This window comes from Ursus americanus, chromosome 2 (genome assembly GCF_024610735.1).
Source record: "Ursus americanus isolate L20-20 chromosome 2, mUrsAme1.1.p, whole genome shotgun sequence".
NCBI classification, from domain to species: Eukaryota; Metazoa; Chordata; class Mammalia; order Carnivora; family Ursidae; genus Ursus; species Ursus americanus.
In genome coordinates this window covers 8,473,811-8,489,450 of record NC_142128.1, presented here as the reverse complement: position 1 = coordinate 8,489,450, position 15,640 = coordinate 8,473,811, and the positions used below count along the sequence as shown (strand labels likewise).

Below are 15,640 nucleotides of genomic sequence, written 5' to 3'. Positions count from 1 at the left end.
GACTTCGGCAGAGGATACGGTGGCTAGGGACAATCTCTGCTGCTATTTCGTCTCTTGACTTCTGTTAATACTGTTGCTTCTTTCCGGGTGTTCTGCGTGGAGGGTGGGCTGGCAACGAGTGCACCTATTATGCCCCAGATCACGGATTTCCTTCTCACAAGAGCGTCGTGTGACACGCCTGCCCTAACACACGCACTCCCTATGTGTATGTGTCCGCACGTGGACGCCTAGTGTTCTAAGGTGTGACCTGAGTCAATTACATCTGTGTGGGAGCCAAGGACGCAGACACGGGAAAAGGTGACGTGATTTGCACAGACCCAGCTCCCCGAAACGTCCCACGTGTCGCCTCTTTTATAAGATGCCCCGTTCCCAAACTTTCTTAGAAAAAGGCACGTGTGGACGAGGCTTCACAATAATTAAGGACACAGGTTCCAGTGTTCTAGGAGCACCAGGGCTTCCTGTCACATCGTGGGTGTTAGACTGATGCAAACAGCTCACTCGGGTGACACTGTTTTTCTCACTGCAGCTCTGAGGCTGAGCGCCTCCTGAATCCCGTACCGCTTGGCGAAAGCCAACAGACAGGAGGGCCAAGCAGGGGAATCGTCTACGGATTAGCAAAATCGGGTGATACCTGACCGAAAGCGTGCAGACGAGGAAGCCAGGCAGAGACTTACTTGGCAGTAATTTCTTCATCATATTTGGTTTTCAGGTCAAATAATTCTGTTCGAGTTTTTTCCAGGGCTGAAAGGCAGAGCACATAAAACCTTAATATAAGATCCCCGTTGTTCAAATTAAATTAAAAAAGAAAAAGTAGGGGCGCCTGGATGGCTTAAGCTTCTGACTCATGATTTCGGCTCAGGGCATGATCTCAGGGTCGTGAGATCGAGCCCCGTGTCAGGCTCTGCACTGGGCGTGGAGCCTGGTTGAGATTCTCTCTCTTCCTGTGCCCCTCCCCCCTCTTAAAAAAAAAAAAAAGAGAAAGTATACAAGCAATGTATTCACATCCGAGGAGTCAAAGATGACAGAAGTACACAGATGGGGGCCCAAAATCTCCTTTCATTTTCACCTCATCTTATCCATGCACCTCCTTGGAGATAACTCCTGTTACTGGCTCAGTGTACAAATTTCCTGCTTTTATACATATATCTGATTATTTAAAAAATAGTTCCATACATAACTGCACACACACACACACACACACACACACACACACGTTTTCGTTTCTCCCCCCGGCCCCGCACAGATAGGACGATATAAATATATTCTGAGACTTGCTCTTTTCCTTTAGCAGAACAGCATGGAAAGCCGTCCATGTCAGGACACAGGCGGTAAGAATTAGCTCTTGCACGAAGCCTGCCAAAGGCCGGGCCCCTGAGGACCCACAGAAGCGAAGGCACTGGGGTAAGGAGCTGAGACACTCCAGACAGACACCCACCACCTAGCTGGCTCCCCCAAGAGGCGATTTACATTCCCATCGATACTAGCAGTGGGACTATTTTCCTATACTCTCACCAACAATGGATATTATCAATTATAGGAAATTCTTCTGACAGTCTGACGGGCAAAACAATCTTTCCCCGATTTAATCAGCATCCTCTTGCCTGTTAAAAACTGTTACTGTTTTTTCACATGTGTACTGGCCATGTGCCTCTCTCCTACACACTGCTGTTGTGTCTCTAGCCCCTTGGTCTGCTGGACTGTTTATCTCTTTTTACTGATTTCTTAGTGATTTTTCGGGGGTCTTTAGATTTTGGGGGTCTTATTCACGTGTCTGGAAACGTGCCTGTGATTATGTTCTCATACTCTGTCATTTGGTATTCACTCGGATTATGAGGTCTTCTGATGTTTTTCCCTCCACGTTTAAATTAAGTATATGATGCAGTTTCCCTTCCAGGGGAAAAAAAGAAGAAGAAAAAAGAAGTGTAAAGAAACGATAAAAACTGTAGCGCAACCTTTTAGGGGCGCCTTAGATTTTAAAGGTTTGCGATTACTGTACTGAACTACACTTAGGGTGGAAGTAAGTGTTGTGTTTTTTGTGGTTTTCTTTCCTATTACTGTTCCAAATGAAGTGGCAGTCCTTGACAGTTTGGCGATTTACACGCGTGTGTTGGAAAAAGAGTGGAAAGAAAGGACGGCTTGTGGAAGGGATGGAAAAGGAATCCAGATCCTCCCACCTCGACGTTAACGACTCAGTGTGGGTGATAGTAAAGTCAAGGTGGAGAGACTGGGGGGCTCTGAGGAGCGTGTGCTCCTTCACTCCTCCAAGGTGCCTGGTACGGGGAAGGGGGAGCGGGGGGACCAGCGGATGGCCCAAAGCCCCCCACTTCAGTCTTCCCAGAATGGGCTGGACTAGGAGGGAGAACATCACACCTGTCTGTAGACTTTGAACCTTGTGCTCCGCTTCCTCCAGCTTTGAGGTGGTGGACATCTGTGTCTCCTGCAGCTTTCTGAAAAGGAAGAGAATAAAGCCAACTGGTCATCTTGTTTCCCAACCAGAACGCCTCGTGCGCTCTGGCGCTCGGTGACCAATGATCTTTGGCTTCCACTAGTGGCGGCATGAGCACCCCGACTCTGTACCCACGTGTGACACAGCGCGGAGCGTGCACCCTGCAGGACCTGACGACGCGTGCTCATGGATGCAGCCGGTTCTCTTAAATATAACTTGTTCTCCACATGCCAGTTAAAAAAAAAAAAATCATCATCACGCACTCATTGTTTTCTGAAGTTACCCAAGAAGAATGATACATTTACATTTTGCTGACACAATGAAGGAATTTGTTGGAATAAAGGATGTGCTAATAGATGTGACAGCTGCTCCGTCTGTTATAACGGAATGCAAATGTGACCGTAATACCTAATGGGCGATTCTCAAGGTTTGAACCCAACGTCCCCAGGATTTACATTTCCCCTGATCTCCAAGTGAATTCCCTGGTCAATAAATAGCATTCCTTTCTCCCCATCTGCAGAAAATTTCTAAAAATAAGTTTATAATTTTTACATCATATGAATAGAACACATGCTCTCAATACCAACAAACCTGGGAATACAGAAAAATAGAAATTACACCATTAAAAAAAAACCCACCCAAATTTCCATCCCCAATGGAGGACTGCTCACGTTTTTGCATATTCCAATTATAAAACTATTACAGGTTCTGAGTTAAAAAAAAAAACCAAACACCTGCACAAGTACAGATAAACTCACATGTAATATACAATAGTGTAATATACACTCCCTGCCCTTTTTAGCAGGAAAGGGATCACAGCGCGGCATGCGGCTTGCCTGTTTTTTCGCTTACTTCCTTACTTTGGAAACGTTCAACACCGGCATACACGGCTCCTCCTCATTCTTATTAAATAATTAACGTAACCGCCCCTGTGGACACGCAGATTGTTTATCGCCTCTTTCTACTGAACAATTCTGCGGTGATCGCTATGCAGACATTGTTGCATAGTCCTGACACTGAATCTGCTGGATGAAGCTGTAGCAGAGGAATGAGAACGGTCAAAGAGTACGTGCAATTTTTTGTTATTGTTGTTCTGATAGCTACTGAGAAACTTCCCAACAACAACAAAAAACCTCACTAATTTAAACTCTTGCCAACAATATGCGAGTGTTTGTTTTCCTGTGCCAACACTGGATAAAATTAAACCCAATTTTCTTGCTGAGTAAAGCCGAGAATTGGTTTCTCTTTGTACGAACTGTCTCAGTATCTCCTTCGTCCACTTCATAGCACGCTCATTTTTTCCGATTCATTTGTAAGGGCTCTTATGTGGTGGGAAAATTTCTTCCCAGTTTTTTGATGCTTTTAAAATGTTTACTGTTATTTATTTTTAAACAATCGGTTTTCAATTATGATTAGAAAGAAATACCTACTCCAAAATTATTAAAAGCAAAATACTTGCCTAACTTTTCTTCCAGTATGCACATGATTGAATTATTAATGTTGAAACCCTAGGTCCCTTTCAATTTCTTGGCGTAAAGAACGAGATAAAAAAAAAAATCTAGCTTTATCCTCCATCCCGAGCGGTCAGTCCGGTATTTGCATCTTTAAATATAATTAATTCTTTTACCTAGTTTGAAAAGCCAATTTAATAATACCAGATTCCCAGATGAATTTACTTGCACGATTTTCGAATGCATCACTTAGCCGTGCAGCTGTGGTCATGCTGTATGTAACTCTGCGTCACTCCGTATCATGCTGGTTACATTCCTGGTCTCATTTCAAATTCTACACTTCTATTATTCTAATGGCTGCATAATGTTCCAGGTGGGGATGGCCCAGCTTTACCTACCCATCTCCCTCTAGTCGGGCATTTCGATTGCTTGCACCCCATCCCCTCACCCTAGTATCAGTAACATGGTAAGACTGCTTTGGGCATCAAGAGCTTTCCTGGGTGGCATGTTTGGGCTGGGTCAAGAATCTGTTCATCTTTCAGAGCTCTGACTCTCTGTGTGGCTCCCTCCCTTCTTTCCTGGGGGCAGCACCTGGCCCCACTCTCCCAGGCTGCAAGGGACTGGCCCTGGTCCTGCAGCGAGGACTCTGGGAGGCTACATGCGACCACCGGAGGAGGGCAGGCCTGGAGTGGTGGGTTGGGCTCTGGTCCCACCTCTGGGTGGCTAGCCGGGAGAACGTGGGCAGGTCCCTAATCTGAAGCCCGGTTTCTCTATCTGTAACATATTTTACTGATACCAGCTGCTTGATATATGGAACGCAGTGAGGTATAGAAAAGAGGCAAAAGACAAAAAAACCCAAACAAACAAACAAAACCCCCAAAACCCAAAAAAACAAAAACCTAAGATTCGTGGGTGATGTTAAATATCCACATTCATTTCAGGAGGCGGCAGGAGTTCAGCGTGCGTCCAGGGCTTCCCCAGAGAGGGCGCACGGCCATGCCCTGTCATCCCAGCTGACGTCAGCACGTGCCAAGGGCACACGCTTTGTGCTCAACCCCTGGACCCATGTGGCCCCGAAGGACACACTCTGGTCCCCTTGACTACCTGATGCCATCCCCCCATGGGTAATGACCGATGCCCGGCACTCAAGGTAATCTCCCAGATGACAGAGTAAGGGGCGCCTTTATTTTTAAACAAAATTTTGCCGAGAGCCCAGCGGAGCGTGGTTTATGACCCGGGCTTGTCTCATGGGCTCGTTTTAAACACTCCTTGCGGTGTGAAGTTTAGAGGTAAAAACATCATGTCGGCGCGTGCGGACCCCAACAGACACTCACCTCTCCTTTTCTGCGAAATCATTTTGTAACTTTTGTTCCTTTTCGAGAGCTATAGTCTCCGCTTGGTTCTTCAGAGTCTGTTCATATTCTCGGATTTTTTCTTTAAGTGCTTTTATCGTAACCTCTGCAGAAAGGGAAAGACGGGAGTGAGAGGGGCACGATTCCACGTGGCTACACACACCAGGCTTTTGTAACCTGGTAGGATCGCTGCGTTTTAAACTTTAGCTCCTCAACCCTGACACAAAATCAATGGTTACGAGTCCCTTCGGAGCCCTTTTACTCCCTAAATGTTAAATTGAACTTTAAACATTTAGGCTGAGGGGCATCAATGGATTTTGCTGGGAAGGAGAGCTATGGTTTCTTCAATACAACTTAAAAAAATGTGGGGGGAGGGAATCAGTGGCCACACAGAATATCATCTTATTGATGAGCTTTAAATTAGTCCTCTACTGGGGGAAGATGAATCATGTTTTTGTGCGGTTTAAGTACTTTCTCACAAAGAACACAGTTCATAATTGTGTGCGTGTTTTGGAAGAAGGGGACTTGGCCAAAGGTGGGTGAGTCTACAGACGTCTCCGGCCTTGGGCTGTGGCTGCACGGTTTCACAAGTGATGGAGTAAGCTGTGTGCCAAGAGGACGCGGTGTGCGTCTCCCCCGCCGGAAGGGATGCACCCTGGAGGGTGGGTGCCAAACCCCCACCACCCAGGCTGGAGTCCGGCGGATGGGGGCTGTGTGCGCACAGCAGCTGCGCAGGGCCTGGGGGAGCCACATCTGAGGGACAGTGAGTGCCCGGGGTGCGGGCAGAAGTGCTGGGCGATGGAGGAGCCCTGCGGGGCTCAGTGCTCAGGACACAGCCTGCCCCCCCCCCCCGCCAAGCGCATGTGAGCGCATGTTTACAACCCTCGCTTTAATGACCCCAAATAGCAACAGGAAAGCAGATGTAACGAACAGGGCAGGGTCCTGACTGAGACCTGCGGGTGGCTCGAGGGCAGGATGGTTCCGCCTGCTCCCTCCCACAGACACCCCCACATCACCCTCTGTGCCAGACCGTCCCTGGCAGGGCACTGTGGTGCCAGCTCCAAGGACAGTAGAGCTCTTGGAGAGCCGCACCTGCTGTGCACGGATCCATCTCGTAGAAGGCTAGGCTGAGAAAGGGCCAAGGCACGAATGAATGGAGGAGCCCAGGCAGGTTGACCAGGGGGGGACCCAGATCGGGCTTGTGACGATGGGGCTGAGGCCCATGCAATACCACAGGCTGCCGGGTCTCGGCCCAAGTAAGAGCTTGCACTGGGGCCCTCGGTCCTTCGGCCACTCTTACTGCTGCACAGATGTGGGGGGCAAGGCAGGAGCCCATGAGCTGGGCGCTTAGTACCTGCATGGCTTAGTGGATAAAAGCTAAAGGCTCTTTCGTTTAGAGACGAAATTGGCCCTTTTCATTAAGTGGAACCCAAAGGGTCCTCCTTAGAGGGAGAGAGGGCAATTAAAACCAATGACCCCGTCAGGGCATCTGAAAGGAGAAAGGGGGTTCTTTCTGCCTTTGGGGCTGGCTGTTTGGGGCCTGAAAGAAACGCTCTGTGAGCCTCATGACTAGAGATGCACGTCACTGTCAAGTCACAGTGACAGGGCCAAAGTCACTTCCCAAGTGGACACCATGACAGGTCAACTCTGAAAACACATGCACGCTCTTTTAGGTCAAGGTTTATGTGACTGTGTCAACGTACAGCATTTCCACCCCTCACAACTGGTGGGAAATATCTGTATCGGCCGTGGACCTCGGTGCTCATTCCAACGGGGTTTCTCGGTGTGACACAGCCATGCTCCTCCCCGGGGAGTTTGGGGTACCAGCTGGGGGCTCCCACTCCGTCTGATGAGGTCTCTTTACCATCCCCACCCCGCCTGGGCTGCTCGCTGGCCAGCCGAGACCAAGCCAGGGGCTGGCTCGTCCTGGAGCCGCTAGTCCTCGTCTGGCAGGCAGGTCTGGGTCCAGAACCTTCTCCTGAGTGTGTCGAGCTGGAGCCCCTACATGGAGCCCATAAGGAGGAAGAACGGTCACACAGAGAGGATCGCAGTGCTCTGCTCTGGTTGGCTGCACCTGGGCGCCAGTGTCCTCATCTTTAAATGGCAGGGAGAGTTCTAGCACTTGATAGAGAGACGCCCTTCCTGCCGTAACTTTTCATCCATCTACACTACGGCTGTGATGATAAATACACGTGACGCACACCCCACCTTGCCAAATCAAAACCACTGTGTGCTGGGAAGAAAAGAGAGGGAATCGTCATTATTCTGGAAGCTGGGAAAAATCTATAAAGATCTCAATAAATAAAGGGGGTGTGTGGGAATTTCTAGAAAAGACAGCCGTGTGCAGTAAGAGCCTCTGATATTTACTGAGTGTCCGGAAAAGCGCGCATCTCACGAGAGCCGACCACAATCCTAAGCGGTTACGATGCGAAGCCTCCCACCCAAGAAAAGGAGAATTTTCCCAAAGTGAGGTCCCCTGGTCACTTGTTTAAGGTCTCAGAGCTTAACAGTAGCCCCGAAGGGTCTCAAAGCAGGTCTGTCCACCTCTGGAGCCTTTTTCTTAAGTCTTGGGACTATGGTATTTCATTGAAAAAAGCCCATCAGATGGGGCCTTTGGGGAGGAGGACATCCCACACTCAGTCACGGTTCCTCGCTGGGCAACTGGCCACGGGGCTGCTGACGGAGCCAGGTGGGGAAGGAGGCCACACAGAGCCCTGGGCCCACCAGCACATCCTCCAACAAAAAAATCAATCCATAAAAACCACAAAGATCGGGTTTTGCAAAATGAGACGTCAGAGTTCACAGGAGGGGAAAAAAGCAGTCCCTCCTTTTGGGTAGTGCTGCAAGGAACCCGGATGTGTGTATTTCCGGGTTCTCTCCCACCTGGAGTGTGCAGGGGAAGACAGCCCCTTCTCTCACCTGGATCCCAGCCCGCTACGTCCAACGTCTCAAAGCTGTCCCGATGTGTCCCGGAGGCTCACTCCTCCCTCTGGAGCTAAAGCGAGGTGGGGGCTCCGCTGGTTCTATGTGTCCCCCACCACCGGGGGAAGGGGGACCCTCAGGACTGCCTCTCGAAGCCTGTCTCCAATGGTCTCAAAGCCAAAGGACACTTTAAAGATCTAAGTGATTCTGTCCAGCGCTCGGAGTGGACTGAAGAGAGGCCTGCTCGAAGGGAGCCCTCCCAAGTCACCCAAGAGGTCGGCCTCTCGCTCTCAGCTCCTTCCTCGCCTATACCCCCAAACTGAAACGCACAGGCGCAGCTTTGGGTGGTGTTGGCAGAGCGAGCCGCAGCTGCTGTGACAGGGAAGCCCGCGGGCTGCTGCACGGTGACCACAGCTGGATTTGAGGTGTCGCGGAGGTCCCTTTGTTCTTCCCCGACACGAAGAGCCGGGAGACCTTTGCCCTCCCGCCCCCTGTGGTCGCCGGCTGGGCAGCCACACCGGGTCTCTTTCATTAAATCTGTAAGGACCAGGGGACGTGGAGCAGTGGCCATTACTAAAGGACTGCCTGGCTGTGGCCCTTTGATCACGACCTGGCTCTCTGACAGGTGTCGCCCGCAGGCAACACATCAGCCTTCTGGAAGGCGGATCCCATCTCATGATGACCCAGGAAGAATGTGAAAGAATCCTGGTCGGTCCCGTCCCAGGGCAATAAAAGCATGTGTCGTTATTGTGCTGAGGAGAAGCTCTGCTTCCAAACAGCTAAGCGTTATTACTATTATTATCTCTCTTTAACGATCCTGGTTTGGGCCCCACCCTGACTTGGTGACGTGGGGTACAGTCAGTGCTAGTCCCGACAGCGTGGGGAAGGCAATTAGAGGCAGAGGGGGAAAAAAAAAAAGAAAGCAAAGGCAAGACAAAGCAAAGCACAGAACGGATCTGCCACCAACCTTGATTCTTCACTTCAGCGAATTCCTTGTTGTACTCTTCTAGAGTTTCCCTCAGCTTCTGGTTCTCTGTTTCAATGTCGTGCAGACGCTGCACTTTGAGCTGCAGCTGCTGCCCAAGGTCCAGGGCAGGCACGGGATCTACGGGAGAGGAGAACGCACGTCAGCGCGCTCCGGGCAGAGCAGCCACGTTCGTGGCCACGCGGAGGCTGGGAGGGCAGCCTCCCCTGTCCCCCGCAGAGCCCCGGGCCCCACGGCTGGCTGGCTGGTTGGAGACGCTTCTGTGCGGCCTACAAAGCACGTGTACGCAGACCCATCCTCCAGGGCCACAGCCTATGGACACGGCCTGGGCACGGCCACGGCCTGGGCATGGCCACGGGTGCACTGGGGTTTGTCCACTGCTCTGGCATGGTATGACAGTCGAAGGACTTGTCGTCCTCAATCTGACTGACAGGAAGGGGACGCATGTGGATGTGGCAAGGGGAGGAGCCCCGGGAAAGTCAACCAGGCACGCAGGATGGCCCCTGTGTGGGAAGGCACCAGAAGCCTCAAGTTTCCCATAATTCTTAGGAAGTTGGAAATAACACCCGATCCTCTGACAGCGTCTCGCTGTCACAGACACTCTGATGGACATTTTCTCATTTGAGCTTCCCAGCAATCCTAGGACAGGGATGTGACGGTGTCGCGTTCCTGCCACGCAAGTGGAGACTAAAGCTGCGGGGAGCTCGGTGACTTGCCCAAGGTTTCCCGGCTAGTTAGTGGGCCAGCCAGCTGGGGGGCCCACGGCACCCCAGTTCATAGTACGGATGGCCGGAGACCACACCTGGACCGGTTGTGTGAGGTCCTGTGGACAACTCAGTGTCCAATCTGCAGACTAGACTGACTTACACAAAACTGGATTTTAACCTAAAGTTCGAGGCTGCAGGCACGGAATTTACAATTCTGACTCTTGGCCTTGGACTTTATCGCTAACTCAGCGTGAAATGGAGGGACGGATGTTAGATGCTCCTCTGGAGTTGATCTGCTCTTTCGTTTTTCTTCTGCTGCCTGGAAGGCACTTCTGGTCCACCTGCTGGGCATCAGGGAAGCACGGCCCCTAGAATTCTCGGGCCCCGTCGGAGCGGAATACCCAAGTCCGCTGGGCTTAGAAGAGATTACTGAAGATATTTCTGGTATGGACGCCAGCCTGACTTGTGAGGTGGCTGCAAAGATTTAGTCTCTGCGTGAGGAATGCTAAACACCAAGCCCAGTGGATCAACAGGGGTATATATTCAAGAGCTCACTTAATTTTCAAATACCAGAGTCATTCATTTTTCAGACCACCCTCGGATCCTGGAGGCGAGGGCAGATCTCCCATGCCTTAGTCGGCCAGTCCGCCGGGAGCCAGGCACTCTGTGAGATGCCAACGTCTCCGCAGAGTTTACAAAAAGGCAGGCACTGGGGAATGTCCGGTGCAACGGCGGACCTGCGCGTGGGGCTTAACACAACACTGCCCGTCACGTGACGCCCGCAGCCGCGGGGCATTTATCCTGGGTGTAGACACAGTTTATGACGGCCTCGCTTTCTCATTTGTGGCTTTTCGTTATTATTTTAATCAGCATTAAAATATTTACATTAAATTAGATTTCAAAAGCTATTTTGGGGAGACGGGTCCTTGTAAGTAGAAGTAGTGATAACACCAGAGGCTGCATTCCTCAGAACATTCCAGGTGAGGGTTTTTGGTCCCGTTTTTTCATTTCACGCTTTTCCAGGGTACCTTCCTACCCCCCACCTGCAACCCCCACCTTTTTCGCCCTTCTCTCTGTGGCCTCACACTGGGCAACTGGCCTGAAGGACACAAGCAGTAGGCTCAGGGCTCCCTTCACCTAGAACTCCCACGTGAACTTGACATGGAGGTCAGGGAAGGATTGAGGAGAAGGAGAACCACTGCACTTCGGTAAAATTCTATTAACGTTCGCGCACGCAGGTTTTCCGGCACAACTGGCCGTACAAATTATATTTTTAAAGAGCTAAGCTAGTGTCCTGCCCTCTCCATCCCTAAAATTTCTGTCGACAGCTTTTCTAGTCCATTCTTTTTAAAAGGCCAGGACCCACCGTGTCTGCTTCGAATAAAAAACAGCTTCCCTCGTTCGATTCAGCCAGGAACTCAGTGACATATAAAAAATAACATGCACATTATCAAGTGAATGGGAACTAGACCTTTAGACAAAATTTCAAAGCATTACATTGTAAATGAAAATTCTGGCAATCTCATAATTATTCATTAGGCATGTATATTTAATTTAACACTATTAAAGGTTAATGCCTAAGTAGCAAAACTGGTCACAGAATAAAGAAGGAACTGAATGTTCGAACATCTCTATGCATTAAACTTCAAACTTTACTACAGTATAGTTGAATGACTAGACGCCTACAGCATTTGAATATTGTTTTGGATTATGTAAAAGGCATTGCTAAAGTACTTCTTAGGCTTAATTTTTATTACTTGTATTAAAGGAACAGCTAATTACCACATGACAATATAATGACTCTAGCATGTTTGGGCTGGAGACCAAAACAATGAATCTCGGCATGCCAAACCCCAACCTGTATGTTAATCCAGGGGAAATCATGGCTTTTTGTCTCGTTAATGATTCCCGATGCCATTAAACCCCACACAAGTATTGTTGGGTCTCATTCTGAACGTCACAAGCCTCCGACCTCGGCGGCTCAATTAGGGAATTGTCTGGGGGAGGCCGGGGAACACACCCGCGAGAGGAACAGGAACACACAAAATCCTGCAAACCCGTCTTCCCCGCCTCTTCCAATTCAACGGGCTTTATCGTCGGTTCCATCCACCCAACGTGACAAACTTGCAAAGTGTTTTACAATCATCTGATAGTTAATTCCTAAAACGCTTTTTAAGGTATTATATAGCTCATTATGCAACACAGGACCCAGAACATAATTACTACAAACAACAACAATACCATCACCTGTATTTATCTAGCACCTTCTCCTAAGTACATGTAACATGACCTCATTAATTCCAGCCGTCACAGTCAGAGGTCGGGGGAGGGGGTGCTGGCATCCCACCCAGGGACGGGGTGGGGGGCGGGGGAGTCGGAGGGAAACACAGGCACGCACAATTCTAATTAACATTTCTGCTTCCTGAACCCACAACCAACTAAATTATACTGTCTCTTCGAGTACTAATTTAACAAGTATTTCCTACGCATCTCTCTGCTCCGGGCAAAGCCCGGGTGAGGCACTGGGATGGCCATGCAACAGAATCAGCTGGGACCAGCCTCACAGGAGAGACACACCAAGTTCACAAATGACCAAGGGAAAGCAAGGAGGGCCACACTGAAGATGAGATGGACAGAAGACCACGCCCAGATGGAGACAACCGGCAAAGGTAAACTTTAAAAAAAAAAAAAAAAAGGAGACAGAATTTAGACCCGTGGAGACTGTGGGGCAGGGCAATCCGTCCTTGGAGATGACGCAGCAAGTGCGTACGGAAGCGCCAGGCATGGCCAGGAGAACACTTTAGTCTGACTGCCAGCTCCCATGTATGTTTTATGACGTCAAGACCGTTCTAGGTGCTGGGGGGGGGTGTGGTGGTGAGAAGACAAAATCCTTGCTCTCAAGGGCTTGACATTTTACTGAAATGAAGGAAACCAACAAAAAGCAAAACTAAAAAAACAAAATACTTTCAAGTACTGCCAAGCAAGAGTAAGAGAGGAAACAGGGTGTGGGAACAGGGAATGGGTCCTGGAGACAGATGGACACGGAGGGCCTCTTGAAAGAGGTGGCACTGAGATTAAGATCTGGTGGCAGAGAAGAGAGGCTCCAAAGCCTCTTGGAAGAGGGAAGAGCAGTGCAAAGGCCCAGAGGCGGGCAGGAATGTGGCATATTTGAGGCACAGAGAAAAAAACCAGTAAGGCTACAGTGAAGGGAAGAGAACCACATCATCAGTGAGTGAGGCCTGTGCTTCAGGAGGAAACAGAAGACATAGAGAAGAATCAAATTGAATTCTGGATCTGAAAATACCACATCTGAAGTGCCCTGCCGATGTGGTAAGTAGCACATCAGTCTCCTAAAAGTACAATGTCTGAATCAAGTTTGTATTCAGCTCTACTCCTGATGGGAAAACTCACTGGAGAAGAGGACCCTTGCAAGGTGAGCCGCTGGGCCACGAGAAGAAAATGCAGTAATCTGAACCAAAAAAAAAAAAAAAAAAAAGGTTTGTTGGTTTAGTGGCTAAGTATTTAAGAATTTTAAGCTTCAAGATGAGTTGCGTAATTTTCTTTTGAAAAGTTAAATGTTCCAAATTAGCTGCCCTGTTCTCTGATGGCAGATGGCTATCAGTAATATGCTGCCTGGCAGATATTTTTGAAAAAATAAATACACGATCTACATCTTTGAAGTAGACTTGATGTTTTAATACTTAGTGGAAAAAACCACTTCTTGAAAGAAACTCATGCTATAGTGACAGCATTTTAAGAGCAGATATTTGGAAACATTTCTATCATCATCTAAACATACGGGCAAAGACAACATCCTCTACGAAAATGTCTCAACCACTAAAAATTATTGCAAAAATGCAAAGAAACAGCATCATCAGGGGGCTGGGGGAGGTAAGTTAATAAAAACAGAACCAGAAATGACAAGAGATTATGGGAGTACGTGACAAAGACTAAAACAGCTATTATAAGCCTGTTCGAGGATTTAAAGAAAAATATGAACACAATAAGGAGAGAAATGGAAAATACAAAAAAGAATCAGACAGGATTCTAGAGCTTGAAATACAATGTTCAAAATGAAAAAAAAATTTCCTAGACTTGCTTAACACCATATTAGACACTGCAAAAAAAAAAAAATCAGAGAATTCAAAGACATGGCTATAGAAACTGAACAGAAAAAAAGTTACTAAAATCTCAGCAACCTGTGGAATCTAACATACCTGTGTTCTAACATACCTGTCCTGGAGAGGGGCAAAGGGTGTATTTGAAGAAATAGTGGTGAAATATTCCAAATTTGGTAAAGGCTATAAACCTAAAACTCCAAGAAACTCAACAAACTATAAACGGGATAAACACAGAACACCAATACACCCCATCAAATTGCTGAAAAGAAGAATAAAAAGGCAATCTTAAAAGCCAGAGAAAAGAAGGCTCATTCTATGCAGGGGAAGAAAGACAAGACTAACTGGAGACCTTCCTGTCAGAAATAAAGCAGGCCTTGGGGCGCCTGGGTGGCACAGTGGTTAAGGGCCTGCCTTCGGCTCAGGGCGTGATCCTGGCATTATGGGATCGAGCCCCACATCAGGCTCCTCCGCTATGAGCCTGCTTCTTCCTCTCCCACTCCCTCTGCTTGTGTTCCCTCTCTCGCTGGCTGTCTCTATCTCTATCAAATAAATAAATAAAATCTTAAAAAAAAAAAAAAAAGAAAAAAAGAAATAAAGCAGGCCAGTCCTGAGAGAGAGAAAAAACAAACCCCAAAATTGCCAACATACAGTTTTATACCCAAAAAAATATCTTCCAAAAAATGAGGTTGAGTTTTTTTTTTTCCCTTCAGATGAATGAAAGCTGGCAAAATTCACTGTCAGCGTACCTACACTGTAAGAAACGTTAAAGGAAATGTTATAGAGTGAAAGAAAATGGTGACAGATAGAAACCTAGATGTGCATGAAAGAATAAACAACACCAGAAATGGTAAATATATGGGTAAAAATAAAATACTATTTTTTCATTTTTAATTTCCTTAAAAGATCACTGACCATTGAAAAGCAAAAACAGTAGCGCTCACTCCAGCAGCACATATACTAAAACGGTACAGGGAAGATTAGCATGGCCGTGCACAAGGATGACATGCAAATTTGTGAAGTGTTGCATATTTTTTTAAGGTGAAAGAAAAAAAGCAAAAATAGTAACAATGTATTGTAGGGTTATAACATATCAGGAAATAAAATGAATAATGATACATAAAGGACTGGAGGGAGAAAATAAGTGTATCGGAAGATTCTTATGTTGTATGTGAAGTAGTATAAAACTATTTGAAGGTACAGTGTAATAAATTAAAGATGCTGGCTGTAAACCCTAAGTAATCACTAAAAAAATAAGACAAAGAGTTATAGCTAATAAGACAATTGGGGAGATAAAATAAGATCATAAAAAAATAATCAAATGAAGCAGGAAAAAAATAACCAAAAACAGGTAATACACATAGAAAACAAACAGTAAGATGGCAGCCTTAAATCCAACTTTATCCATAATTACATTAAACGTAAAAGAGCTAACATTTCACTTAAAATGAAGATCGTCAGACTGGATAATAAAGGTAGGCATAGTTGTTTACAAGAAATGCAACTTAAATATAATAATAACAAATAGGTTAATAGTAAAAGGATAGAAAAAGATATAACATGAAAACGTTAATCAAAAGAAAGCTCGAGTGCCTAAGTTCAAATCAGATAAAGGAAACTTTAGGACATGAAATACTACTAGGGATAAAGAAAACCATT

At 47.4% G+C, this 15,640-nt stretch overlaps 1 protein-coding gene and 1 pseudogene across 10 annotated transcripts in view; one reads left to right on the top strand and one right to left on the bottom strand.

Moving 5' to 3' along the window:
* CUX1 (cut like homeobox 1) overlaps positions 1-15,640 on the bottom strand; it is a 359,174-nt gene that overhangs the window by 135,080 nt on the left and 208,454 nt on the right. For all 10 annotated transcript variants that reach the window (XM_045773833.2, XM_087867942.1, XM_045773836.2 and 7 more), the window contains exons 5-8: positions 9,139-9,276; positions 5,232-5,355; positions 2,371-2,447; positions 675-741 (exon numbers count right to left, since the gene is read on the bottom strand). In XM_045773833.2, the coding sequence (XP_045629789.1) occupies positions 675-741; positions 2,371-2,447; positions 5,232-5,355; positions 9,139-9,276 (406 nt within the window). The remainder of the gene's footprint in view (positions 1-674; positions 742-2,370; positions 2,448-5,231; positions 5,356-9,138; positions 9,277-15,640) is intronic.
* On the top strand, positions 14,918-15,017 carry LOC123777352 (U6 spliceosomal RNA; annotated as a pseudogene).